The sequence below is a fragment of the Lynx canadensis genome, chromosome E1, assembly GCF_007474595.2.
Source record: "Lynx canadensis isolate LIC74 chromosome E1, mLynCan4.pri.v2, whole genome shotgun sequence".
Lineage (NCBI taxonomy): Eukaryota > Metazoa > Chordata > Mammalia > Carnivora > Felidae > Lynx > Lynx canadensis.
Window position 1 is genome coordinate 5481610 of NC_044316.2, and position 26974 is coordinate 5508583.

Consider the following 26974-nt stretch of genomic DNA (forward strand, 5'->3'; position numbering starts at 1 on the left):
GATCACCTTGTTGCAAATGAACTCCTTACACGTTCCAAAGCCCTGGAACGAGGCGTGGAAGGTTCTCTCGCGTCTAACACGTGGAAACCGAGCAGGCTTGTGTCGTCGCTGTCCCCTTCATTTTTGTGGTTCACCTGTTTTTCCCCTTGTCTCAGAAGGAATCGGAGGAGTTTTGCAAAAGCAGAAAAGGACTCGAAGGTCAGAGGCAGTAAGACACAAGCAAGGGACAAGAGGCAGGAATGAAGCGAAACCATACAGCTCCTTTGTTTACTCACCTGCTGGTTTGATCTGGCCACTCCAGCAGCCAGCCAGAGAGGCAGAATCTTCCAGGGTACACAATTCATGATGCCCGTAAGAAGGAATTATGTCCCTCAGCCAAGAGAGGTATGCTTCTTGGTGTCAGGATTGAGCTCCTTTCTCCCCGCGGTTTCCTCGAAGGGGCTATTGCCATGTAATGAATGAGGTTATCTTAAATGATGAGCTTCACGGGGCTGATCCACAGAACAACCTCCTGTAGACGGAAGGCATCAGAGCCAGGGTCGGTCACCCTAAGTCAGGTGCCGTCAGCTCCCCGCTCTCTGCTGATTCGGTTGGCCCAGGTGTGGTTTCGAATACCGAGATGAGTCGATGGCTTGTATATTTTAACTACAGTTCTCCCTGGATATTGTTTCTTTCAAGCAACCTCTTGATAAATATCGCATGGTAGTGAGTGAGAGATTACTTCTGGCCGGCACAGGCACCGAATCCCAGAGTAGGCAACGCATCGGATGGCGGTTTGCATCCGTTTGTGCAAATAAGAAGCCTGGCGAGCTTTCCAGCCTCATGTTTACAACAGACCTGAGTCCAAGATGTGCCCACAGACTGTCCCCGTGGAGACCGTTGGTTTCCACCTGCTTCACATGGGTACGGGCGGGCAGCCAGTGTCACGCCTGTGTCCCACATAGCAGGGACAAAACCATTTTAGCCTGCAGGGTTTTTGAAACACGTTTGGCCATGTCCCCACCCCAGCAAAAGTAAAACTCTCAACACAGACTTTCTGGTTTGAACACCGCCCTGTCCTGCTTCCTTTTCGGGAATCAAGCAATTTGCAAAATGAATCAACTAACTTGCATGAGGTTTTAGGTAAACCGGGTAAGAATTAGGGACTACCTACGAAAAATTATGAGTTGAGAAGGTGACTTATGTCAGGGGTTAGCAAACATTTTTTTTTTGAAGGGCCAAAGAGATGGGGCGCCTGGGTGGCGCAGTCGGTTAAGCGTCCGACTTCAGCCAGGTCACGATCTCGCGGTCCGTGAGTTCGAGCCCCGCGTCGGGCTCTGGGCTGATGGCTCAGAGCCTGGAGCCTGTTTCCGATTCTGTGTCTCCCTCTCTCTCTGCCCCTCCCCCGTTCATGCTCTGTCTCTCTCTGTCCCAAAAATAAAAAAAAATAAAAAAAAAAAAAAACGTTGAAGGGCCAAAGAGGTAATATTTCGGTTTTGCAGGCTTATGTACGGTGTCTCTTGCAATTTTTCAAGCTTATCATTCCAGCATGAAAGAGTGCTACACGATACGTAAATGATAATGTAGCTTATTCCAATAAAACTTCATTTCCAAAAGAGGCACACTTCAGATTTGGCCCCCAGGCCATCATTTGCCAGCTCTGGGTCCAAGTCATTCTTTCTGGCAATAATTACCTATGAAAGACCAATTTTCCCATCAGGCAATTCCTAATTTAATAATCTAATAAACTAAGCAATATAAAAAAGTGCATTCAGTTATAGAGAGAATGATCACTCCTCTCCTCTCTGTATGAGTGAAAATGCAGGTAGACAAGTTATCCAGTTGTGGACCCAGAGCGGTAACAAACAAGACAACATTCAAACCAACTCGTTCAGCTGGAGGTTTTTTACCAAGTCCGATAGAAATAGTGCATTATGGTTTTTGTATTTCCATCCGCACCAAGAATACATGTGAAACTCAAAGCCTGATCCTTAACTGATTAACTGTCCGTAAATCCCCATGTAGTCTATTAGTTTTCTTCATGGATTTCCTCACAGAACAGGAAGATGTACTCCAGACGTCGAGATGCACTGGCCATGAGTAGTATCCCCATCCTTCGTATGAACCGTTGGTCTGGGGAAACCCAAATCTACGGGTGATCAAGTGAGAAGCCGGCTTATCCTTTGGGTAAAGCGTCCAGGAAAGGAGTAGGTATATAACATGGGACGGGTAAAGACCTGCTCTTTGAGGAAGGTGGGATTCACTTTCCGCCTGGTCCAGGCAGGTGGGATCTCATCTGGAGGTCAAGCAGCTAGTGAGGGGCGGGAGTCCATGCGGCAGAATGGTCCTTACACAGCCCTGGAAGCAGACACCTAGGTTTGTTTGTTAACTGTGTGTTTGCTGGTTATCATCATTGCTTTGTTCTTAAGGTGAAGAACTTTAAAATTAACTTTAGGGGTGTCTGGCTGACTCAGTTGGTAGAATGGGTGACTTTTGATCTCGGGAGTCATGCGTTTGAGCCCCACGTTGGGTGTGGAGATTACTTAAAAATAAAATCTTGGGGCACCTGGGTGGCTCAGTCGGTTGAGCATCTGACTTCGGCTCAGGTCATGATCTCGTGGTTCGTGAGTTCGAGCCCCGCGTCGGGCTCTGTGCTGATGGCTCGGAGCCTGGAGCCTGCTTCGGATCTGTGTCTCCCTCTCTCTGGGCCCCTCCCCCTGATCTGTCTCTCCTTCTTTCAAAAATAAATAAACATTATTAAAAATAAATAAAAATGAATAAATAAAATCTAAAAGGGCACCGGGGTGGCTCAGTCGGTTGAGCGTTTGACTCGTGGTCTCGGCCCAGGTCACGATATCATGGTTTGTGAGTTCGAGCTCCGCCTTTGGCCCTGCGCTGGGAGTGCAGAGTCTGGTTGGAATTCTCTCCCTCTCTCTTTGCTCCTCCCCCACTCGCTCTCTCTGGCTGTCTCTCCAAATACATAAATAAGCTTAAAAAGTTTTTTAAAAATCTGAAAAAAACAAAACAAAACTTTAAACATCGTAAAGTCCCAAGGAATTACTTCCACGTTTTTGGGGGGTAAGTTATAACACTCCGTAAATCATTTTCAGCTACTTGATAGTATTTACCAAACCAGGCACTTACATCCACTGTAAAAGAAAAAAAAGAAATCATTGTAAATAAATGTTATTATACAAAAATGCACAAGATCTCTCTAAGAAAGACAACAAATATTTAGTAAGGCACGTAATAAAGGATTTAAATAAATGGGACATACAGACCGTGTCCCTGAATGGGAAGATTTTCAATTACCCTCCCCCCCAAATTAACCTATAAGTATAATAATGTAATTCTAAGCCACAATCTAAATTTGTTCATCTCACACAACAGTAGCAAAAAGCCTCTGGAACCATAAATGTGTGAAACTTAATGTGCACATACACACGCGTGTGAAAATACACATGGGCGTTTGCACTATTACATCGTAAGATGTTTAAAGGCAAAATAAAAATGCCATGATTCAGACAGTGTGAGCGGTACCAGAAAGACAGAATAAACAGTGTGGAATCGCGCAGGTGGTGAATCGGGGGCGACAGGGAAGGCACTGAGACACGGATATTTGTTGGGAAGAAACACGCTGTACTTAGGTGCACAGCACGGGGACCCGGGGACCGCAGTAGGGACTTTCAGAAGCGCCTGGCTGGGGTCCAAGTCCAAAGAGATGCCCTCGGGCCACAGATCCCAGTGCCAGCAGCCCCCCAAGAGGCTGGCTTCACCCCATCTGGCTTAGCTGTCCTTTTTCTTTCCTATTCAACTGCTGCTTAATATTTTATAGGATAGATTCCCAGTCAAAGCCTTAGTTTCCCCCCAGTTAACTCCTCTACTATCAAAACACTCGGAACTACGGAGTCATTTCTGGATGTGAGTTCATCCTGGCCGGGCAACCCTCCCTCCCTATCCTTAATCTAAACAGCCTATGCGCTACACCAGGCGGCTTCCTCCACAGGCAGTTATTCGGGATAGGATTAAGATGCGTTTGCATCAAAGTGAGAAAAGCTTGCCTGGACTCCATAGTTAACCACTTTAAAAGAAATGAAATTCTTATCTCATGACATAACGATAAATTCCATGTATATGGAAGATTAAAATTGCCAAGAGGGAAACCGGAAAAGAACAGGAGAAACACGGTTCGTACCCTCTGGGAACGGAAAGCCTCTTTTTGAGCACACCCCAGCACTAGGGCCAGAGTCTCTGCTCAGCAGTTGCTTGCTGAATTGCAAGTTAATAATTTGCCAGACAGACAAAACAGAGCAAAATACAGATGAAGTCTGACCACATGAGAATTTAGGATAGGCGCCAGTCAAAAAAAAATGAAGCGAGAAGACAAATACTTTTTAAAAATGGGAAGATGTTAAGGGGGCTGGATGTGGGATTGATATCCTTTATGGGTGGAATTCTTAAAAATTGAATAAGAGGGCAAGAATAAGTTAATCATCCCAAAGGGGAAGAAATGAGCCCAAGAAACTATCAAACATACATCAAACGCACTTCCCCTGTCGGACATAAGGGAATTTAAATTGATTTAAAAAATGATTAATCTTGGGGCGCCTGGGTGGCTCAGTCGGTTGAGCGTCCGACTTCGGCTCAGGCCATGATCTCGTGGTTGGTGAGTTCGAGCCCCGCGTCGGGCTCTGTGCTGACAGCTCGAAGCCTGGAGCCTGCTTCGGATTCTGTGTCTCCCTCTCTCTCTCTGCCCCTCCTCCACTAGTGCTCTGCCTCATTCTCTCTCTCTCTCTCTCTCTCTCAAAAACAAATAAACATTAAAAAAAATTTTTAATGATTAATCTCTCTAGTAATCAATGAAATGTAACCTTTCAATTTGGCAAAAACCACTCACTCCCCCCCCCCCACAAAAGAAAAGGCCCTACCCAGGGGTACTCAGCGCGAGGGGACATGAATACTACCACTCTCATTCAGCACTGAAGGAAGTATCAATCAGCACACGATTTCCAGGAAGACATTAAACCGAAATTTTAAACACTGCATGCTCCCTCTCATGTAGCAATTCTGAGTCTAGAAATTTTCCCTGGGAAAGCAATCAAAGTCATGCACGGGAGTTCTGCCTGCAGAGATCGAAAGTACCATTTATAACACCACTGAAATGGAATCCACTTGAATACGATCAGAGGGAAATGGTTTAAAAAAGACCCCAAAACTACCAGCAACGATAAGGGTGCGTCCCTATGGCTGACCGCTGAGCCACCGTCTACAAACGTCACAGGATCCTTCGTGATTGACTTTGACAAAGAGTCACGGTATCGTATCAGTGAAAAATCACGGTGCGGCAATGTCTTGTTTTTCTGGGGGAAAAAAACACATGTCTTTCTTTCGTTCGTTTTCATTTTCTAGGCTTTCGACAATCGCAGGCGTCAATTACATAGTTTTTAAATAATCCAAGGTGGTAAAGACGGGAGCTGTTTTCAGAGGGGAGACTGAGATCCTCCCGGGGACCTGGGGAGACTATTAAGTGAGTGCACAAAGGCAGTGCCCCCTTCAGGGTCCCCTGATGCCCTCTGCTTTATCACACTTGACGGGATGTCTCGGCACGCCATGGTACCAGATGCTGGCATGTCTATTGTCAAGGCTAGTCATTTATTTAAGATGTTCTTTGCGGAAGGCCTTCCCTGCTCAGGAGGAAGAGAAGTGGTGTGTGAATTTCTCATCGACAAAGCAAGGATACGTTTCGTAGCAAGGGAGTTCAACTCTGATGGCGGTAGACCTTTCTCGACCGCACAAGAACACCCGCTTCATGACGGAATTGGATGGGGCAAATGGCGAAGTTATTAATTGTCCTTTCTTCCCCATTGGGGATATCAGCTGATGGCTGTTCTTTGAGTGCAGTGTTCTTACAGTCAGGATTCCCAGGAGGCCAATAAAGCCTTTCCCGTTGTCTTAGGAACTGATTTGAGCAATTGTGACCATGACAAGATCAACTGTGAAGTTTCGGTGAACAGTCGAGCAGCTCAGGTCTGGTTAATGAGGGTTAACGTGGTGGCTGTGCAGCTGAACGTGTGGGACCTGAGAGCTTGTGTGAGTGTGGATGGCAGCCTCAGGCTGTGGTTACCGTCACAGTAGAGCTCTGCCTTGTCTGCTCCCAACAAGTGCTCAAGCCAACCAGCAGCAGGAGTGAGGCCCCCAGCGAAGGAATGGAATCAAGCATTTATCATCACCTCTCCTTACATCTTCTACGTGGCCCTTTGCTCATTAAACAGGGGGACCACCTCAGTCTGGAAGGAATCTCAGAGTTGATTCAGCTTCCCTAACCTCCCACCTGCAATCCACAGTAGCCTCCTGTCTTAGTCCCCCTGCTGTAACAAACTGTCATCGGCTGAGTGGCTTATAGGCAACAGAGATTTGTTTCTCACAGTTCTGGAGGCTGGGGGTCCAAGACCAGGGACAGCATGGTTGAGTTCTGGTATGAGCCCCCTCCAAGGTGCAGAGGGCCAACTCCTCTTGTATCCTCACCTGGGGGAAAGGGGGCTAGGGGCTCCCTGGGGTCCCTTTTGTAAGTCATCAATCCCATTCATGAGGGCTCCACCATCATGGCCTACTTACCTTCCTAAGGTCCTTCCTCCTTACACCATCTCCCTGGGGGTTAGGGTTCCAACAAGGGGATGTTGAGGGGACACAAATATTTAGCAACAAACACGTCCGGACGGATTTTCCTTCCTCCTTCTAGTCTTTCCCACTGATCCATCCTTAGGAAACGAGGCTTTTGTCATGTCACCCTCCTATCTGGGAATCAACGGCCTTTCAGGATAAAGTCAGAGACCTTTTCATCTGTCATTAAAAACAGCCGTGACCTAACCTCATTCCACCCTCCCCCCACCCCAGTATCTCTGCCTTCTCTAGCTCCCACCTTCCACCTAATCTGAACCATTGTTCTGCTAGCTCCTCCCCCACTCCTTGGCCTTGGACTTCCTTTACATGCAGGAAGTGCCCTCTTCCGATTTCCCATCCCCCCAGTCCAAAAAGGACGTCTCTTTTATAGCCTCGTTCAAGATTGACCTTCTTTATGAAGCCCTCCCTAATTATACTCTACGAAAATCTTCAAGATAATTGATGTGCCCTCTGCAGTCATATATACATGTATTTATTATTTCACTCAAAAGCATTTATTGGACACCTACTGTGCGCAACAAAGATTGTGTCAGACCTACCTTTGTATCTTCCCATGTGCCCAGCATAGTGGACTCATTTATTCAGCCGATTGATGGTTATTGAGCATAAGCGCTGTCTTGCTCGACTTGGGAAATACAAAGGTGAATGGTCTATCACTTGCCATCACAAAGACCCACTGTGTTAGAAGAGACAACAAGGCATGTACCTATGTCATGATAACAAAACGTAGAAAGCAGTACATGCCTCCCCCTCCCCCCAAGAAATTACAGAGAATAAGAGAGCTCACTGGGTGGATAGATCACTGGCAGCCGAGGGGGGTGGCAAGGTCATCTTTCAGCCTTGAAGGGTGGATAAGAACGGAGCAAATGGCCAACAGGGAGAAAGGATCAGAGGGTTGGGAAGGGAAATGGTGCAATGGACGTCAGCAGAAAGGCCATCATGAGGCTGTGTGCTGGGACTGTTATAAGAAGGTCATGGGCAGGAAAGCAGGCATGAGACAGCGGAGGACCCCCAGCCTGTTCACTGCTCGCTAGAGGGTCATGCCTCATTAATGGAAGCAGTGTTCTGCATGATGGCCCCCAGAAAGAGAGCACTCCCTGCCTGAACTCCCCATCTCCTGGGTCCCCAGCAGTGTGGCTGGCTTCTGCTGAGCTGTATGTGCTGATGGGATGGTGGCCTTTTGGTGGATGACAGAAGGGTTGCATTGGGAAGCCAGAAGATGGACATCAATGGGGAAGGGCTGCATTACTCTGGGCTGAGTCAGGGACAGGCTTCCTAGGGGTGCATGGGGTGGGTGGAAGAAAGGACCCTATAGATCAGGAATCGTATGAGATTTTCTCCCAAGTATTAGCCAATTGTGACCAGTTTGTAAATCCAAAGAACTGAGATCCCCCTTGGAGCTCAGTCCTGCAGAAGGGTCCATATTTGTACGTTGCAGTCAAATGGCAGTATAGTGCAGAGCTCAAGACCACTGTGTTTGGAGTCCCCATGTGTGAATTTGAATCCAAGTTGAGCCACTTACTTGCTGTGTGATCTTGGGCCACTTGGAATCATCTATAAAATATGAATGACTGGGGAGCCTGGGTGGCTCAGTCGGTTAAGCGTCCAGCTTCAGCTCAGGTCATGATCTCACCGCTCATGAGTTCAAGCCCCGCATCGGGTTCTGTGCTGACAGCTCAGAGTCTGGAGCCTGCTTCGGATTCTGTGTCTCCCTGTCTCTCTACCCCTCCCCCCACTCATGCTCTGTCTCTCTCTCTCCCTCTGTCTCTCAAAAATAAATAAACATAAAAAAGTGATTAAAATATGAATGACCTCGTAGGATTTCTGTGAGGTTTCAGTGACATGATACTTGTAAATTACTTAGCACAGTAAGTGCATGACAGAACACATGGTAACTGACAGGGAAAAAGTGACTGTCTTTGCCCAGACACAGAAAAATTCCATTTATGCTGGGGGTAGCAATGCACATGGTGACTCAGGCCAGACGCCAAGTTCAGAGTGTCCTCAATTGGTATTGTAATGTAAAGAACAAATGGGAAAGTTACAAATGGACCCAGATCACACACACACACACACACACACACACACACACAAATTCACTTCTCAAAGAAAAAATGTGATACTATGTCAGATACACTCATAGCTCATAGTAGTTACGGGATGGACACGGGTCCTCTGGTAACCTACTTTATTCATTTGGGATATTTTGGGGTTTCCCAAAAGACTGCATGCCCTCCAGATATCAATCGTCTTTCCGTTCCACTTATTCTAACTGGAGTCGCCTTTTGCGATATTGAGCTACTGTGTGTCACCCGGGAGATGTGTTGGGTGCCCAGATCAAGCTCTGTTGTAGGGCGATTGTAGGATGGGGTGCCTGTGGGTGGGGGTGAGGAGAGTCTGGAATTTGCCATAGACTTTCACCACACCCCCATTGCTGAGGGAACCTCAAAGGTCCCACCTGACGTGCCAGCTTGGCCAAAGCCATCCCACCATCTTCCAGATTCACTTCATTTTACACCTGGCACTCCTACCCCATACTGCTCCCAGGGCATTCCAAGGTTGTGATTTTTTTTTTAATGTGTATTCATTTATTTTGGGAGGATGGGGAGGAGCAGAGAGAGAGGGAGAGAGAGGACTCCCAAGCAGGCTCCACGCTGTCAGCGCAGAGCCTGACGCAGGGCTAGATCCCACGAACCGCGAGATCATGACCTGAGCCCACATCAAGAGTCCAAGAGGAGGACGCTTAACTGACTGAGCCACCCAGGCGCCCCTCCAGGCATTTGATTTAAATAGCTCTCAGGGATTTGCTTGGGTCCTTACTGCCAGGAGGATGATTAGTCCCCTGGAAGGAACAGAAGCCCTGGTAAATCCTCCTTTTGTGGTGATTACAATAACCCTCTAGCAGAACAAACACAGCCCTGGTGCCTCAGGGCTCACGGGAGCCCCAGCTGTCCTGAAAAAGTGGATCACAGCAGGTGGCAGGCAGCTCTCCCAGGGAAACCTCAAGTTTGTCTTTTTAAGTGAATCTGGCAGAGGACACGTTGTTTTCCTGTGTAGGCATGACAACCCAGGGCAGACTGGAAAATTAAAGTCTTTGCCAGGAGTGGGGAAACAGAGCAGACCCACTGGGGAGGCGCTTACACAAAGCCAGACTCCCAGGGGTACGGCCCAGGGGACCTTGAGTCTAAGCCTCTAACGTAAGAGAAGACCGAGTCATAGAGAGGGAGGGGGAAATGGACTGGAGCACAGAATGGAGGGCCTCACAATGTCACGGGCGCGAACCAGTCACCTTGGGAGGAGTCGGCCTCCTAACGCCAGGAATCACAGATTTCTTCATTCCACCAGGACTGAAAGGGTGGTGTCACAGTAGAAGGTCAACGAATCCTCACGAAGCAGTGAAAGCGTGGGCTGGATCTGAGGTGGGGAAGGAGGGGGGCCTTACTCCTCCACACACACTTACACTCAGACACATCTAAAATATTACAACCCACAAGCCTGGCTACGGGCCCAGAAAATCTGCCACTCTGGGCACGAAGAGGGTGAAGAATAAGAAACTAGAAAGTGGGACAGGCAATCAAGTATCATCACCATGGCCTCTTGCCCATTTCTTCTGCCTCGAGACTTCATTCATTTACTCATTCATTCCTCATTCAAAAACTTGTCCCAGCGCCTCCAAGGAGCCCAGCCCGGGGAGTGTTTCGTCAAGGTAAACACGAAAGAAGTGTGATTGATCTCCACCTCCAGAAACGTTCCATGTATTCGTTAATAGTTGGGGAGAAGTGCCTCACAGGCAAAAGTTTTGAATCATCTCCGAAAGAGCGAAGGAAAGAGAGAGACAGAGGCAGAAAGGCAAGATTATGTGTGATTAGGCACCGAAGGCAAAGGGTGGTGGTGAATAAATGATCAGTTATCAGAAGGGCAAGGACATCCCTGTGCACTGGAGGGCCTGGGAATGACTTTATGAAGACGAAGCTGGGAGTTTTCTCTTCAAGGACTGGAAGGGTTTGAGGGGGAAGTAAGGAGAAGGAGAGCAATCCAGGTGGAAGATGTTCCTGAGCAAAGCACTGAGGTGGTGATGGGCGTTGGGGGCGGCAGAGGGGAGCCAGTCCATAGAAGGTGCTGGCGTTTTGGGTGAGACAAAGGAATCCTAGACCACGTGCAGCTCTGAAAATGCAGTGACATTGACAGAGGATGGTCTTGATTCCGGCTGCAGAAGTATTGTCCAGGATGCTTTTGAAGCGTTGATTCCTGGAGCTGGTCTCTCGGATCCCCTAAATCATAATTCAGGGGCTGGGGGAAGGTCCCAGAAGTTTTTAAGGAGTTCCTCAGGTGATTGTTCAGTCCGCTCGTTCAAAAATCTTTGGCCTTAGGCATCTAAGTTTTAAACCTATCGGTAATTTGTAGTATTTGCAAGCTAATGGCTAGGATGAAATTAGAATTTAAGAAAGACCAATCTGAAGGTCCCTGGGGGGCTCAGTTGGTTGGGTGTCTGCCTCTTGATTTCGGCTCAGGTCATGGTCTCATGGTTCATGAGATCGGGCCCTGCATTGGGTTCTGCACTGACAGCATGGAGCCTGCTTAGGATTCTCTCTCTCTCTCTCTCTCTCTCTCTCTCTCCCTGTCTCTCAAAATAAATAAATAAACATTTTTTTAACTAAAAAAAAGAGAGAGAGAGAGAGAGTAATGTGGCTGGAGTGTCCAAGAGCAGAGACTGGAGGCAGGGAGGAACTCAGGAGGTTATCATGGCAATTCCAGAATGTGGTGATGGCACCTAAGACTTGACAATCTAGAACCAATATGCATATTACCCCTTTGTTTTGTCTCATGCTCCCCATTGATGGAGGCATCGTTTATGTCTTCGGGCATTGTCTCCCACAACGTTCCTGGGACTCACTGTGACAGAAATTGCTTGTGCTGTATCTGTCACCAGGGATGTGCAATACCTCATCACTCTTCCCTTTCACCCGCTCCCCTTCCAGACGCACACACGAGCAAACACACAGGCACCTGAGGGCATGTGCACACATACCTGCCCGCAGCTCACTGGCCCACAGAGAAGACTGGCCTATTCCCCTGTCGCGGTTAAACCAGACCGCAGTGTGAGGACACTCCCTGTCAGCTCCGGCACCTTCACGGCTGCAGAGGTGAAGGTGAGCGTTCCGATTCTAAGACACCTGCTAACTGCTGGTGATCCACATGCTCTCAGTGGGCAGAGGTCCCCACCCTGCTTTTCCGCTTCCTTCAAGCAGCCTTGGCGCTCAAATGGAAATTGTTTCGTCACTCTATAGATGTGTCAGCGCATCGATCGATGAGTCCTGAGCGCTAATTAATTGTTATGTTATCCAGCTCAATCCGTCAGGAGGTTGGACTCTGCCAAGGCCCAGGACTCCTTGAAGGGAGAGGGGGAGGGGGAGACAGGTAATTGAGGGAGTGGAGATGCGATCCGTTGATAAGTCTAGGGAGAGACAGGACGCCAGGTCCAGCTGACTGTATGCGTGTCACCGTGGAGAGGAGCTCCAGGCAAAATCTGGGGACCATTAGCCTTCCTAGTCTTTGTACATCACAACTTCTGCCTTTCTCCCTTCCTTGTCCACACCTACCTGCCCACGCATCCCAAGACTCCATCCATTACCTAGAACACCACCTGCCCAAACTCCCATAGACCACCTTCGGAATGAACCACAGTTAGCATTTGTCAGAGTGAGATAATAAGTCTGCACAGGGCAGTTTTCCGTTTCTCCACTCGACTCCCCACCCTACTCAGTCTCCTGGGTGCGCTAACCTTTGCGGATTGCTCCATGGATGATAGTTGGCTCTGGTAAATGGGGTATCCTGGAAAGAGAAAGGAATGGGATGCCTATTTCCTAGGCTACCTCGTGGTACACTCACAGGAGCCTGGCTGTAGCCCTCCACCAAAGAGCAGGGAGCCCTGTCCACACAGCTCCCTCCCCTCTTGGGTTCCAGAAGCCACTTCCTTCTTTCAACACCCAGGCCCAGTTTGAATAAAGCCGCCCCACTCTCACTAGTCTCTGGGCACCGCACTGTTCCTTATGGGCTCCCTACATTCTGCTCACACCTTTGAAAATAGTCCCTTTATTAAAGTCCCCCTAACGTACCCAGTTGGATGTGTGTCTGTTTCCTGTCTGCACCCTAACTGTGTTAGGAGAAAAAAAGAAATTCTCCATGTCAGTTAACTTGACTTCTCATCCCCCTTTCACATGCCTGGTGAATATCCAAGAGGAAAGAAAGATACAGTGTGTAGACTCCCAAAGCTTCTTTGGTCCAGAGTCACTCTCCACTCTCTCCCCACCCTCAGAATTCAGAGTAAGCATTTCAGGGAAGCCAGATATACACTGAAGGCTAAGTGCAGCTAGTGTAGAGAGGAGCAGAGGCACCAGAAAATGCACAGCTCCTTGGACCCCCCCCCCCCCCCCGCCCTGGAAAACACAAGAGACTTTGTAAATAACACACAAGCTTTCAGATAATGATGTGCCATGAAAAAACACAGCCTAAGACCTAGTCCCTTCTCTGCCACCAACTTCGTGATGTTGGGCAGGTCACTTCGCTTTGCTGGGCCTCTTTTTGGCACCTGTAAAATGAAGGAGCGATCGGTCGGTTTTAAACATATAAACACGGGAAACTGTTTCCTCAAATGAAATCTTAGGTAGAAGGCCAATATGGAAAACAGATGGGAACCAAGTTGCTCTGGGTGAGGCATGGGTTGGGGGGAGGGGAGAGGGGAGGGGGTGAGCAGTGTTAAAACACCACCCGCTAGACTCTATTCTTAAACAGCGGCCTTGAGGTACCTCCAAAGAGTCCACAAGATTTCCTGGAGCCGGTTTCGGAAACACTGTTCTAGAGGTATACCCTTGAGTGCCTGCTTTGATGTGAACACAAGGTGGTCTTTACGGACAATCATTGTTGCCCCCTCCCTGCCCAGAGGATGTAGAAGGAGCCTTTGAGCTGGCATTTAAGGCAAGGCTGGCAAAAAGCCCTATGTGGAACCTTTCTCTTTGTTTCTGAAAATATGTCCATTTATAGCAGCAAGTAATTCCCTTTGTCCCAGGGTAAAGAAATTTTGGAGCCTATTAGGTGACCCTAGGAAGTGTCTTCTATTCCAAATGACTTTTCCCAGCTGATACTCTGTTAACATGTGCGAGTGAGTATGAAATCTGGACACAGATCTCATTCTCCCTGGATGCAAAATGTTTGACCCAAAATGCATCGGGGATTTACTGATACCAAAAGGCTTGAAAACACCTTTAAGCTCCCCCGAGACTAAGGACCCAGCCAGACACCCTTTCTTCCTGATCTCCCCCCAGCATCTCTTTGACTGTCACTGAGATCTCCAGGCTACCTGGGAGACTCCCCCAGCCTGGTGGAGAAACAGGGAACTGGGGAGGGTACCTGGGTGAAGCTGGCCAGGGTCCAGTGAGAAGGTTAGCAAATCTGGTCCCCATAAAGTAACTGCAAAGCTGGACGAAATTGATCAAAATAGTCACTTCGGTATTCTGGACAATTCATCAAAAAGCTTGCAACATCTGAGAAGCATTTAGGCTTGAAATATCCATCAACTGATGAATGGATAAAGAAATTGTGGTTTATATACACAATGGAATACTACTTGGCAATGAGAAAGAATGAAATATGGCCTTTGGTAGCAACGTGCATGGAACTGGAGAGTGTCATGCTAAGTGAAATAAGTCATACAGAGAAAGACAGATACCATATGTTTTCACTCTTATGTGGATCCTGAGAAACTTAACAGAAGTCCATGGGGGAAGGGAAGAAAAACAAAGAGATTAGAGAGGGAGGGAACCAAAACATAAGAGACTCTTAAAAACTGAGAACAAACTGAGGGTTGACGGGGTTGGGAGGGAGGGGTGGGTGGGTGATGGGCATTGAGGAGAGCACCTGTTGGGATGAGCACTGGGTGCTGTATGGAAACCAATTTGACAATAAATTTCTTATTTAAAAAAAAAAAAAGAAAGCTGCTGCATTTAAGGTCGGAGTGGAGAATTGATGACATGCTTGGGGCTTCTCCTAGCCTCCCCCCAGATCAGTCGGCACAGAGGTTCTGCCCCGATGGGGCAGGCTGTCAGCATTGATAGCTGTGCTACTGTGTCAGATGACAAGCCTGCCCTCTCAGCACATACAGAGGAAAACCAATGCGATGGATGTGTCACTTCTCATCTGGGGCAATGCAAACCGGTCATGGTCAGGAAGACCCATTCAAAGTGCTAAAGACACCTGTCAGCCAAGAATTCTGTAATAGCAAAATTAACCTTCTTTTTTTTTTTCAAGTTTATTTGTTTATTTTTAGAGAGACAAAGACAGTGCAAAAATAGGGGAAGGTCAGAGAGAGAGGGAGAGAGAGAGTCCAAGCAGGCTCCACCCCATCAGCACAGAGCCCAATGCGGGGCTCAAACCCACGAGGCCGCGAGATCATGACCTGAGCTGAAACCAAGAGTCAGACGCTTAACCCACTGAACCACCCAGGTGCCCCAGCAAAATTAACCTTCGGTTTAGCAATAAAGACATTCTCAGGTAAACAAAGACTGATAGCAATCCAGACTGACAAGAAAAACTAAAGAAACTTCACAGGCTGAAAACAAAAATGTACACCAGACACTAATTCAAATTCACAGGAAGAAATGAAAACACCAGAAATGATGAATACGTGATTAATTTGAGAAATTCTGTATTTTTTCTCACGTCCTCTCTAACTTTTTAAAAAGACATAAAATTTTATGCATCAATAATTTTAATGCTGATCATGGCATATGATGTATGTATATATACATAAGGAAGAATGTCAGAAACTCTCACTGTCCCTACCTATCGGCAGTTTCTTAAGCACTCATGCTTATAAGGTTGTTGTATGCTTTTTGGTCAATTTTCAGACCACTGAATAGATAGATAGATAGATAGATGATAGATAGATAGATAAATGGATAGATGAATAGATACATAGATAGGTGGATAGATAGATAAATGTATGGATAGATAGATGATAGATAGATAGATAGATAGATAAATGGACAGTTGGATGAATAGATACATAGATAGAATGGATAGATAGATAAATGGATAGATGAATAGATAGATAGATAGATAGATAAATGTATGGATAGATAGATGATAGATAAATGGACAGATAGATGAATAGATAGATAAATGGATGGATGGATAGATGATAGATAGATAAATGGACAGATAGATGAATAGATAGGTGGATACATAGATAGGTGGATGGATAGATAAATGGATGGATGGATAGATGATAGATAGATAGATAAATAGATAGATAGATAGATATAATATATATGACAACAACAGTATAACGGAGGGAGGTTCATTGGAACAATATTGGGGCAAAGTTTCCATATGCTACCGAAGTAAGTTAGTTCTGAAGATTGTAATAAATGAAGGAGCATATTGTAATCCCCAGAGCAATCCCTAAGAAAATAACTTTTAAAATATAGTAAAGTTGTCAAAGGAATTTAAATAGACATGCCATGTTCATGGATTGAAAGACGCAATAGAGTAAGCATAGGAGTTCTCCCAAAATAATATACAGACTTAGGGGCGCCTGGGTGGCGCAGTCGGTTGAGTGTCCGACTTCAGCCAGGTCACGATCTCACGGTCCGTGGGTTCGAGCCCCGCGTCGGGCTCTGGGCTGATGGCCCAGAGCCTGGAGCCTGTTTCCGATTCTGTGTCTCCCTCTCTCTCTGCCCCTCCCCCGTTCATGCTCTGTCTCGCTCTGTCCCAAAAATAAATAAAAAACGTTGAAAAAAAAATAAAAAAAAATAATATACAGACTTAACAAAACTCCTATCAACATCCTCACAAGAGTCTTTGTAGGTATAGCCTATATTATTATAAAATTTGTATGGGAAGGTAAAGGAACTAGACTAGCGAAAATAATTTTTAAAAGGAAAAATAAACTGGGAGGGATCAGTCTACTCCATTTCAAGAAATAGATAGCTACATTGATCAAGACCGTTGGTAGGGGCGCCTGGGTGGTTCAGTCGGTGAAACGTCCAACTTCAGCTCAGGTCATGATCTACAGGTTCGTGAGTTCAAGCCCTGAATCAGGCTCTGTGCTGATGGCTCAGAGCCTGGAGCCTGCTTCAGATTCTATGTCTCCCTTTTTCTCTGCCCCCCCCCAACTCACGCTCTGTCTTTTTCTCTCTCTCTCAGAAATAAACATTAAATTTTTTTAAAAAAAGACTGTATTCATAGGGAATCTAGTCAATAGTATTGTAGTAGTGTTATGTGGTGAGAGATGACAGCTACACTTACAGTGAGCACAGCACAGTATATAGTAATGTCAAATTACTATGTCGTACACCTGAAATTAATGTAACATTATGTTCAACTATGCTTCAATAAAAAAAAAAAGACTGTTCCCGAAAAAAATTTTTTTTTAGTATTGGCAGAGAAAGGACATATAGATCAATGGAACAGAAGAGAAACCTCAGAAATAGATTCAAACAAATATATCTAACTGGTTTGTTTTTTTTTACAAATACATAAAATCATTTTAATAGAGGAAAGAAAGCCTTTTCAAGAAATGATGCTAAAGTAACTGGACATGAGTAAGCAGAAAAGAAAGAAAGAAAAAAATAAACAAAGAGAGAAAGAAAGGAAAGAAGAAAAAGAAAACAAAAATCCTCAACTTAAACCTAAGTCTCATACTTTGTATAAAAATTATCTTAAAATGGATTATGGACTTAAATATAAGACATAAAACATCTAAGGGGAAAAAGAAGAAAATTGAAAATCTTCAGGACCTAGGGCTTGGAAAAGAGTTTTAGATTTGACACCAAAAGCACAATCTATAAAATAAAAAATTGAAGGGCACCCGGGTGGTTCAGTTGGTTGAGTATCTGACTTCAGCTCAGGTCATGATCTTGTGGTTCGTGAGTTCAAGCCCAACATCATGCTCTCTGCTGTCAGCCTATCAGCTCAGAGCCTGCTTTAGATCCTCTGTCCCCCTCTCTGATCCTCTCCCCCACTTGTGCTCTCCCCAAAATAAGTAAATATTTAAAAGAAAAGAAAAAAATTGATAAATTGGGCTTCATCAAAATTAAAAATTTTGTTCCGCAAAAGACTCTGTTAAAAGGATGAGAAGGCAAGCTACAGTCTGGGAGGAAATATTTAGAAACCATATATCTTACAAGTAACTATTATCTAGGCTATAAAAAGAACTCTCAACATTTAATAGGAAAAATGCAAACAATCTGATTCGGAAGTGGGCAAAAGTAATCAACAGACATTTCACTGAAGAAGATATACAGATGAAAAATAAGTACATGAAAAGATGTTTAACATCATTAGCCATTAGGGAAATGCAAATTATAGCCACAGTGAGATATTACTACATAACTACCAGAGCTAACTAAAAATGTCTAAAATAAAAAATAATGACAACACCAAATGCTCACGAAGATGTGGAGAAACTGGATGACTCATTCGTTGCTGGTGGGAATGTAAAATGGTACAGCCACTCCGGAAGACAGTTTGGCAGATTCCTTAAAAGATTAAACATATAACAATCACATAATCCAATGCTTAGGAGCAAAATCCTAAGCATTTATCCTAGAAAATGAAGACACGTTGACACACAAAAACCTGCACATGAATGTTTATAGCAGCTGTAAATCAGAATATCACAAAACTGAGAACAGTCCAGCTGTCCTTCCAAAAAATGAATAGATTGTGTTACACTTAGATCATGGAATATTTACTGCTCGGCAATAAAAAGTAATTAACTATTGATACATGCAACAACCTGGTGCATCTCCAGTGAATTATGCTTGATGAAAGAATCCAATCCAAAGAGGTTACATACTGTATGATTCCACTTGCATAACATTCTTGAGATCATAAAAGTATAGAAATGATGGACAGGCTAATGGTGGCCAGAGGTTAATGAGGGAGTGGGTGCAGGAAGGAAATGGGTGTGGCTATAAAAGGGGCACAGGAAGAATCCAACTAGCAGTGGATATGTTCTATACTTTGCATTAATGTCAATATTCTGGTTATGATATAGTCTGTAGTTTTGTAAAGTGTTACCTAACTGGGGGAGCTGGCTAAAGGGTACACAAGATAACTATATTCTTTCTTTGAGTTACACATGAACCTACAATGAAAAAAAAATTTTTTTCATCGTAGAAAATAATACAATAAAGGCAACATTCATTTTGCTTATAAATCTGCTATCGGGGCAGGGCTCCGTGGGTATAGCTTGTCTCTGCTCTGCCTGTTTCAGCTTGGGCAGTGGAAGGCTGGGGGGCTGGGATCATCTGAAGTCTTCCTCACTCACATGTCTGCCAGTTGATGTTGGTTGTTGACAGATATCTTAGCTGGAGCTGCCAGCCCGTACCTGTAGCCTTATAGCCTTTGCAGGTGGCCTGGACTTCCTTACAGCATGGCGGCTGGGATCCAAGGTTGAGTGTGCTTCAAGAGAGCCAGCTGAAAGCCATATGAACGTCTGCAACCTAGCAAATGTGGAAGTTATACAGTATTCTTTCTGTTGGCAAAATGTTCACCGAGGCAGTCAAAAGTCCCTCCAGTTTCAAGGAGATGGAGAAGATATTCCCTGTAATGTTTTGGGAGAGCATGCGGGACTAGAACTATAAGTATGGTTGTTTTTGTAAACTATAATGTGCCACAGTCTCTAAAGGCTGACTCCCTTCCAAATCTACAAGACTGCCCGTAGCGACGTAGTTTACATGCCATGGGCCCAACCATGCAGAGAGACCAAACCTCTCTTATAATGATTCCTAATTTCTGGAAAAGGAGCTCTACTGGGCCCAGGCTGAGTCAGGTATTCACACCTGGTCAAATCAACCATGATCTAGAGTCTGGGCTGAGAGAAGGAGAGTAGGATCATGTTACATACAACTAGAGCCAGGAGGTGGGGGGGAGGGGAGCACAATAGAAGGGAGCACAGCTTTCTGAGTGGGAAGACTTGCTTCTAGCGATCGAGGCAACCCAGAAAATGCCAGAGCACAGAAGGTAGATTTTCTTTTTTAAAAACCATGCTCTCTGTCAAGAGACAGAGCATAAAACAACATGACACAGAAAGGTTAGATGTAAAAGGATAGGCCAAGTTTATCAGGCAAATGCAAACAAAAGGAAGGCTGGGTTGGCAATATAAATACCAGATCAAGAGGACTTAAAGACAAAAAAAAAGCATTAAATAGGACAGAAGGGGTTATTTGGTGTTGATAAAGAGGACGGCTGCAAAGAAGACATGAGCACCATGAGCCTTTTTGTGCTGAGTGATGTAGCTACGAAATACAGAAAGCCAATTCTATAACAAATACCAAGAGAAAATGACAGGAACAAATTAGTGGGAGACCTTAATACACGTCCCTCAGTCCTTGACGGAATAAATAGGCAGTGAAGGAACTTGGATAGGACAGAACTGAATAATGTATTTCATGGGTCTGATTTAATAGATCTATGTCAATTTTGTACTCTCCAAAAAGAAAATATACCTCTTCTCTAAGTACTCATGAAACATTTATCAAAATCAATCCTGTAGTAGCCCACAAAGGAAATCTCAATAAATTCCCCAAAGCAGAAAGTGTACAGGCCATGTTCTCTGACCACAATACAGTAAGACAGAAAATTAACAGCCAAAGCGCAAACCAACACACCTGAACACTTTGAAATGTAACAACTCTACTAAACCCTACTCTACTAAAGAATTCTTGGGGCGCCTGGGTGGCTCAGTCGGTTAAGCGTCCGACTTCGGCTCAGGACATGATCTCGTGGTTGTGGGCTCAAGCCCCGCGTTAGGCTCTATGCAGCTCAGAGCCTGGTGCCTGCTTCGGATTCTGTGTCTCCCTCTCTCTCTGCCCTTCCCCCATTCACACTCTGTCTCTCTCTCCTTCAAAAATAAATAAACAGGGGCGCCTGGGTGGCTCAGTTGGTTAAGTGTCCGACTTCGGCTCAGGTCACGATCTCGCGGTCCGTGGGTTCGAGCCCCTTGTTGGGCTCTGGGCTGATGGCTCAGAGCCTGGAGCCTGCTTCCGATTCTGTGTCTCCGCTCTCTCTGCCCCTCCCCCGTTCATGCTCTGTCTCTCTCTGTCTCAAAAATAAATTTTAAAAAAACGTTAAAAAAATAAAAATAAATAAATAAACATAAAAAAAAAAGAATTCTTGGGTCAGAGGGAAAACCAGGGTTGCAATTACGGATCATTTAGGATGTTGCAACCGTCAGAACACTGTGTATTGACACTCACAAGAAGGTGCCAGAGACTAAATTGGTGCGAAAGACCTCAGATTATTAGCAGAAAAGAGGAAACGTAAATGAACTAAAGATTTGAGCCCAGAAATGAGAAAGCAAAAGCAAAACCAAACAAACCAAAGAAAATTAGGAGGCAGAGACGAACAAATCCAAAAGCATAAAATAATGATTTGAAGACAAAAAAAAAAAGAATTGATATGTATAAGGGGTAGTTATTGGAAAGAGAAGAAGAAGAAGAAGAAGAAGAAGAAGAAGAAGAAGAAGAAGAAAAAGAAGAAGAAGAAGAAGAAATGGCTGATCTAGAAAACATTAGCACAGAAAATTAAGAGTAAGAAGAGGGTTGGGATTTCATAAATAGATGGATGATTTTTTTTTTTGAGGAATGGTATAGTGTTAAGCTAATAGAGTTAAAAATGTCTAATGGGTATGTTTAAGAAAAATAGGAATTACAAGTTAAATTTAGAGTTAGAAAACTGATCTAATACGTAAGGAAAATGTTGCTGACTGTGAGAAGCAGCGTGCATAATGGTTAACATGCCAACTCACCTGGGCATGTCACATCCCAGACTTCACCTGTTAAGCCAATTATTCAACCTCTCCAAACCTCAGTTTCCCTAATTCTAAGCTGGTGATTATAACCAACGTCCATCTACCAAATTTGTTGTTGTGCAGTCAACGACATGGTGAGTCAACCTCGTGCTATGGTCGTAACAGAAAAGCTCCCCAGAGACACCAGAAATTTCTATTACTACATTCCTTCAAACTTCCTAAGAAGAGGTAGCTCATGTGCTATATTAATAGTTTCAGGGCACACAGAAAAGTGGGATGCTATTCATCCAGCTTTTACAAAATCATTTATCTTGATGAACACACTTGATATATTAGCACAAAAAAAGATAGACTCTCTTTGTGAATATATAGGAATTGAATAAAATATATGCCAGTGGAATCCAGTGTTGTAATGGAAGAATACTGCCAAAATCAAATAAGGAAATTCCCAGGAAGAGACAAATGGCTCCGTATGAGGAAATCTATCAGTCCACTTTATCACGTGGCCAGGCAGTTGGCAGTATGTTGACCTAGAAAGACTGCTTTTTATTATTCGCCTAAGGAAATAAGACATGATTGAAGACCAGTGTTCGAGGTTGCTTGCTGGAACGTTATTGAACTTTTAAACAATCTAAATATACAATAACAGGGGAATGCTTAACCATATCTGTTAAATAAACATATTAAATAAACTACAGACATACATATACTGTATTCTATAGAATTACTATTGTGAAACCATATGAAATATTTTGAGGAATATTTCAAAACCTGAAAATATATTCAAGGGGCACCTGGCTGGCTCAGTTGGTGGAGCCTGCGACTTTTGATCTCGGGGTTGAGAATTCGAGCACCATTTTGTGTGTAGAGATTACTTAAACACAAAACCTTAAGGGGTGGCTGGGTGGCTCAGTTGGTTAAGCATCCAACTTCAGCTCAGGTCATGATCTCATGGTTTGTGAGTTTGAGCCCCGCGTTAGGCTCTGTGCTGACAGTTTGGAGCCCTGTTTCAGATTGTGTCTCTCTCTCTCTCTCTCTCTGCCCCTCCCCTGCTCACGTTCTGTCTCTCTCTCAAAAATAAATAAACATTAAAAAATAAAATTAAAAAATAAAATAAAATAAAGTCAAAAAAATCTTAAAAAAAGAAAATATATTCAAGCATGTTGTCCATTAAGTATCAAGGAAACAGATTAAAAGTAGTGTGTATAGCAAGCTAACGTATGTGGAAACTATCCATATTTATCTGTATGTGTCTAAGTACATATGCATATGAGCAGTTAGGTTTCTTCCTTTTCTTTGCTACTATAAAGATGCCACAATGAATAACCTCACACATTTGTTGTTTTGCACAAATGTGAGGATCAAATCATTGTATTTTTCTCCATTTTAAGAGTTGAAATCCTATTCTCCCCAAAATGAAAAATGCACAAGGTAATTCCTTATAATATTTGTGTGTGTGTGTGTGTGTGTGTGTGTAAACACACACAGTAATTTAAAGGGGGCAGAGAAACAAAAGGAAATATAACAAAGTGCCATGATGGTTACTTTAAGACAGTTTTAATTTTCGTCTTCATACTTTAAATGTCTTTTCTTGATGCCAATGTAGGAAAAAATTTAGTGTCAGCAAAACATTTGAAGTGAGATTCAAACAAAAGGAAACACGTTGATCTTGTAAACAAAATATCTAAATTCAAGACATTTATCCTGCTTGCAAACTCATCTGTAAAGAAACACAGGGACTGCTTCGAATGAGATGTTTAAGGAGTTTTTGACAGAGTCTGGAAATTGGTAGGCCAATAATATATATTCCAATCAAAATCATTATGAAGATTAGTATTTTAAGAATATATGCGACCATGTTTAGCACAGAGTGCAGAGCACAATCGGTGACCAGGAATTGTTAACTGAACCTGAATCGATCCCCCTTTCCTCAGTGCTACCTAAACTCTGAGATGTAAGATTAAGAGTGTTTCTCTGTAACTGCCACTGTCTACCATTGGAACTGGGTTCTTCCATTTTTTTGTAGCTGTCTCTTTGAGGTTGCCATACTGCCTAAAAGCAAATATACCAAAAAAAACCCAAAAAAACCCATAAAGCAATGACACTTTTTTTTTTTTTTTTTGCTTGCCTCTGGAGGACAAGCCAAAAAAAGAAAAAAAAATCTATCCATTATCTCCCTTCCTGGATTCTCTCCTCTTGCTTAAATCCACATCCAGTGCGAAATTGATTCAACCTTTTGCAAATGGTTTTTTTCCCCTGGATATAACTTAATATTCTGTCTTGGGAGGGAAGAATATCTTTATGTGAGAAAGTCTGGCTTGTTGCCCAAACCCACACCCCCACTGGATGGTTGTCTGTGACTATTTAAAGAGTCTGGACTGAACCAAAGGAAAAATGTCATGATTCCATTCATATGGGAAATTTTGTCTAGTAGGAGTACCCAGGATGATTTGTCTTGGAAATGGCCAGAGACTAGAGCTAAGAGAAATCTGGACAAAAAGATATATTATAGGCCTGGATTTACGGGGTGACTGTAAGAACAGGATTTGGGGAATTCACCGGTTATGGAGGATGAAGGGAGGGAAATGGTGGACCATGACTGGAGTTTTACAGTCAAGCCCATGGAACATTAGTGTCATGGACAGACAGAAGCTTGGCCATGGGAGGATAAAGCAATGAGATGATGAGCTAACTTTGGGACATCATGGTTCGGGCTAAGGGCAGGAATTTCAAGGCCGTGTCCACAAGCAATTTAAAATCGAACCCTCCACACCAGACAGACCTCGAATGAAAGGTGTAAATTTGAGAACTATCAGTCTGGGTAAGAAGGTAGAGCCTTCATGAAACACTAGTATGTTTTTTTTTTTTTAAATTTTTTTTTTTTTTCAACGTTTTTTTATTTATTTTTGGGACAGAGAGAGACAGAGCATGAACGGGGGAGGGGCAGAGAGAGAGGGAGACACAGCATCGGAAACAGGCTCCAGGCTCTGAGCCATCAGCCCAGAGCCCGACGCGGGGCTCGAACTCACGGACCGCGAGATCGTGACCTGGCTGAAGTCGGACGCTCAACCGACTGCGCCACCCAGGCGCCCCGAAACACTAGTATGTTGAGAATACAAGAGGAAAAGCTATCTGGTGAGAATGCTTTATAGTGAGCAACCAAAGACTATGATGCCAACAGTAGAAAAGATGGCTCCAATAGCAAGATAGAAGGAAACAGACACAGATCTTCTAGCCCCAAGAGGATGGCATGGCTGTAATCCATGGTTTAGATAAACTAGAGCAAAGGCTATGTGCCCCCTTTTCCCCCTTGCTTTAGTTAAAATTAGATGCAAAAATGCAACGTTGAGTTGAAGCAATAATACAGGGATGAAGTGTGTTTTCATGGCAAAATCACACTGTCATTGGGTCTAAGAAGACCTTAGATTGCCTTGAACTCTGGGCTTTGGCAACTGTGACTCCATTAACTTTGTGACTTGTTCAATCGATGTGGACTTTTGAAATGTTGGGCTGTGTCATTTCTAGGCAGGACAGAGCCTAGAACGCAGGGTTCCTGATCCCAAGCTGACAGTTTCCGTCAGTTTGCCGCATCTCAGGATGCACCCAGGCACCTGTGTATAAAGACTCAAGACAAATCAAAGCCCCATAAAGGTGCAACCACCTTAAGTTAGGGCATCCCCTTCCTGGCTAACCATGCCCTACAATCCCCCTCCCCCCAAAAAGGTCTACTTCCCCTGGCCAGTCCCCCACCCCATATATGTATACTTGTCAAGTGCCCCTTAGTCTCTATCCTTCTCTTCCACCCACCTCCACCCCAACAAACCTCTGTTGCGGTCAGCCAGATCCACAGATGTGGGTGGGTCTCCATGGTGACAGAGGAAGCCCTGATGCAGGAGGAGAGGGACACAAACAGCAGAGGAAGGCTCTTTGCACCTAATACACTGCCTTCTGCCCTTCATATTTCCAGGGCATTAGAGGGCCCAGGCCTGTAAGGGGGGCTTCCTTTGGCTCAGAGAAGCACATTAGACGTCAAGAGAGGCGCCGCTATGTGGGAGAGACAATGGAATGCCTGAACTCTTCTTTAAAAATCTCTTTTCTATGATTTCCAGGTGATCGTCAGTATAACCATCCGATTTTAAGCAGTGCTACCCAGACCCCTACGCATGGTGAGAGATGGCTGTGAGCATTCCGTCTTCCGTCCCCATCCCCAGGGGCTCCATCTTGACTCCTGATTCCCGTCAGGCATCAGACATATGGTCATGACTCACTGGAGCTCAGGAGGTGTAAGGAGCCCACAGTGGCTCAGTCCCACTCTTAGACCATTGCCTCCCAGTGTTCTGTCTCAGAAACCAGAGTGATCTTCTGCCACGGAAGGGAAGGAGGGAGACCCTTTCCTGACCCATTCTCGTGTGCACGCTAGATCACTTCTTGGAGTCATAAATTCCATATGTCCAGAGCAAAGAGCGAGCACGCTCCTTTGCCCAAGTCTACATGTGGTACCATTGACTAATGGCATGCGACTTGGCACAAACTCCACCAGTCCTCCCCAAACCACTTAAGATTTGATAACACACTCAAAACCAACCCGGGTGACCCGAGCGTTAGCCTCCTGACAGGGGAAGAAGGTGAAGGTTGGAGAGCACAGGAGGGTGGGCACAGCGCCAGAGGTTTACAAAACCCACGTGCCCTTCTTATAACATCCTCCTGATCACAACTCAACACCTAGCACTGCAGAGTAAAACTATTTTTGGTACCTGCTCCAAACTTGGTAGAACATAAGACAGCCATGGAAATTATGAACCAACAGTCATTTTGCTGTCTTTGCTCTGAAGGAGTGAAAACATCATTAAAGTTTAGTGAGAGAGAAACTCAAAACAAAGATAAATGATGTGGCTCACTTGGCAGAGAGACTGACAACCCTCTTGTGAGACTGTGCTCTGCTTCTGCATTGAGGTGTTGAGCATTATAATTAGGAAGACAGAAGTGGACTATTTTGATGTCCCCCTCTAGTGCTGGGCTCCTAGTGGAAATATGTGATGAAAGCTAGTTTAATAAGATGTTTAAGGTTGCAGGGACCAGGGGAAACCAGAACTGAAAGAAATTGGAGAGATCAGCGAGGAAGCGGCAGCTACCAGTGGTGATGTGGACAGTGGGAAAAGAAAGAAGGGCTCAGATATAAAATATTTTGGAGAAAAGATCGAGAAAACTTAGTGACGGGGCGAATATGGTTGACGAGAGTCAACAGTGAGTAAAAATGGTGAGCCGTGATCATTGAGAAGGATGGGGGTTCTTAGGAAGGCAATCTAAGGAGTCAGGAAAGCAAGCCAGTGTGCGGAGGAGAGGAAGCCGTTGATGGTGAATTTGGATCTGGACATCTAAAGCTAGAGACCAGAGGAGACTCAAGAAAAAGGATTCAGCAGGCAGCTAGAAATGCAGACATGAAGCGTGGAGGGAGGTTACAGCTGAAGATGTAAGTAAGCGACGCTTTGGAGGCAGGAA

The 26974-nt window shown here is 44.7% G+C and overlaps 1 protein-coding gene across 3 annotated transcripts in view; it reads left to right on the forward strand.

Annotated features, from left to right (window-relative positions):
• SHISA6 (shisa family member 6) overlaps nt 1–26974 on the forward strand; it is a 278102-nt gene that overhangs the window by 246505 nt on the left and 4623 nt on the right. Inside the window, exon 4 of one of the 3 annotated variants that reach the window (XM_030296725.1) lies at nt 25585–25641. The exons of the other annotated variants lie outside the window; for them this stretch is intronic. Within the exon in view, the coding sequence (XP_030152585.1) occupies nt 25585–25641 (57 nt within the window). The remainder of the gene's footprint in view (nt 1–25584; nt 25642–26974) is intronic. 3 annotated transcript variants of the gene reach the window in all.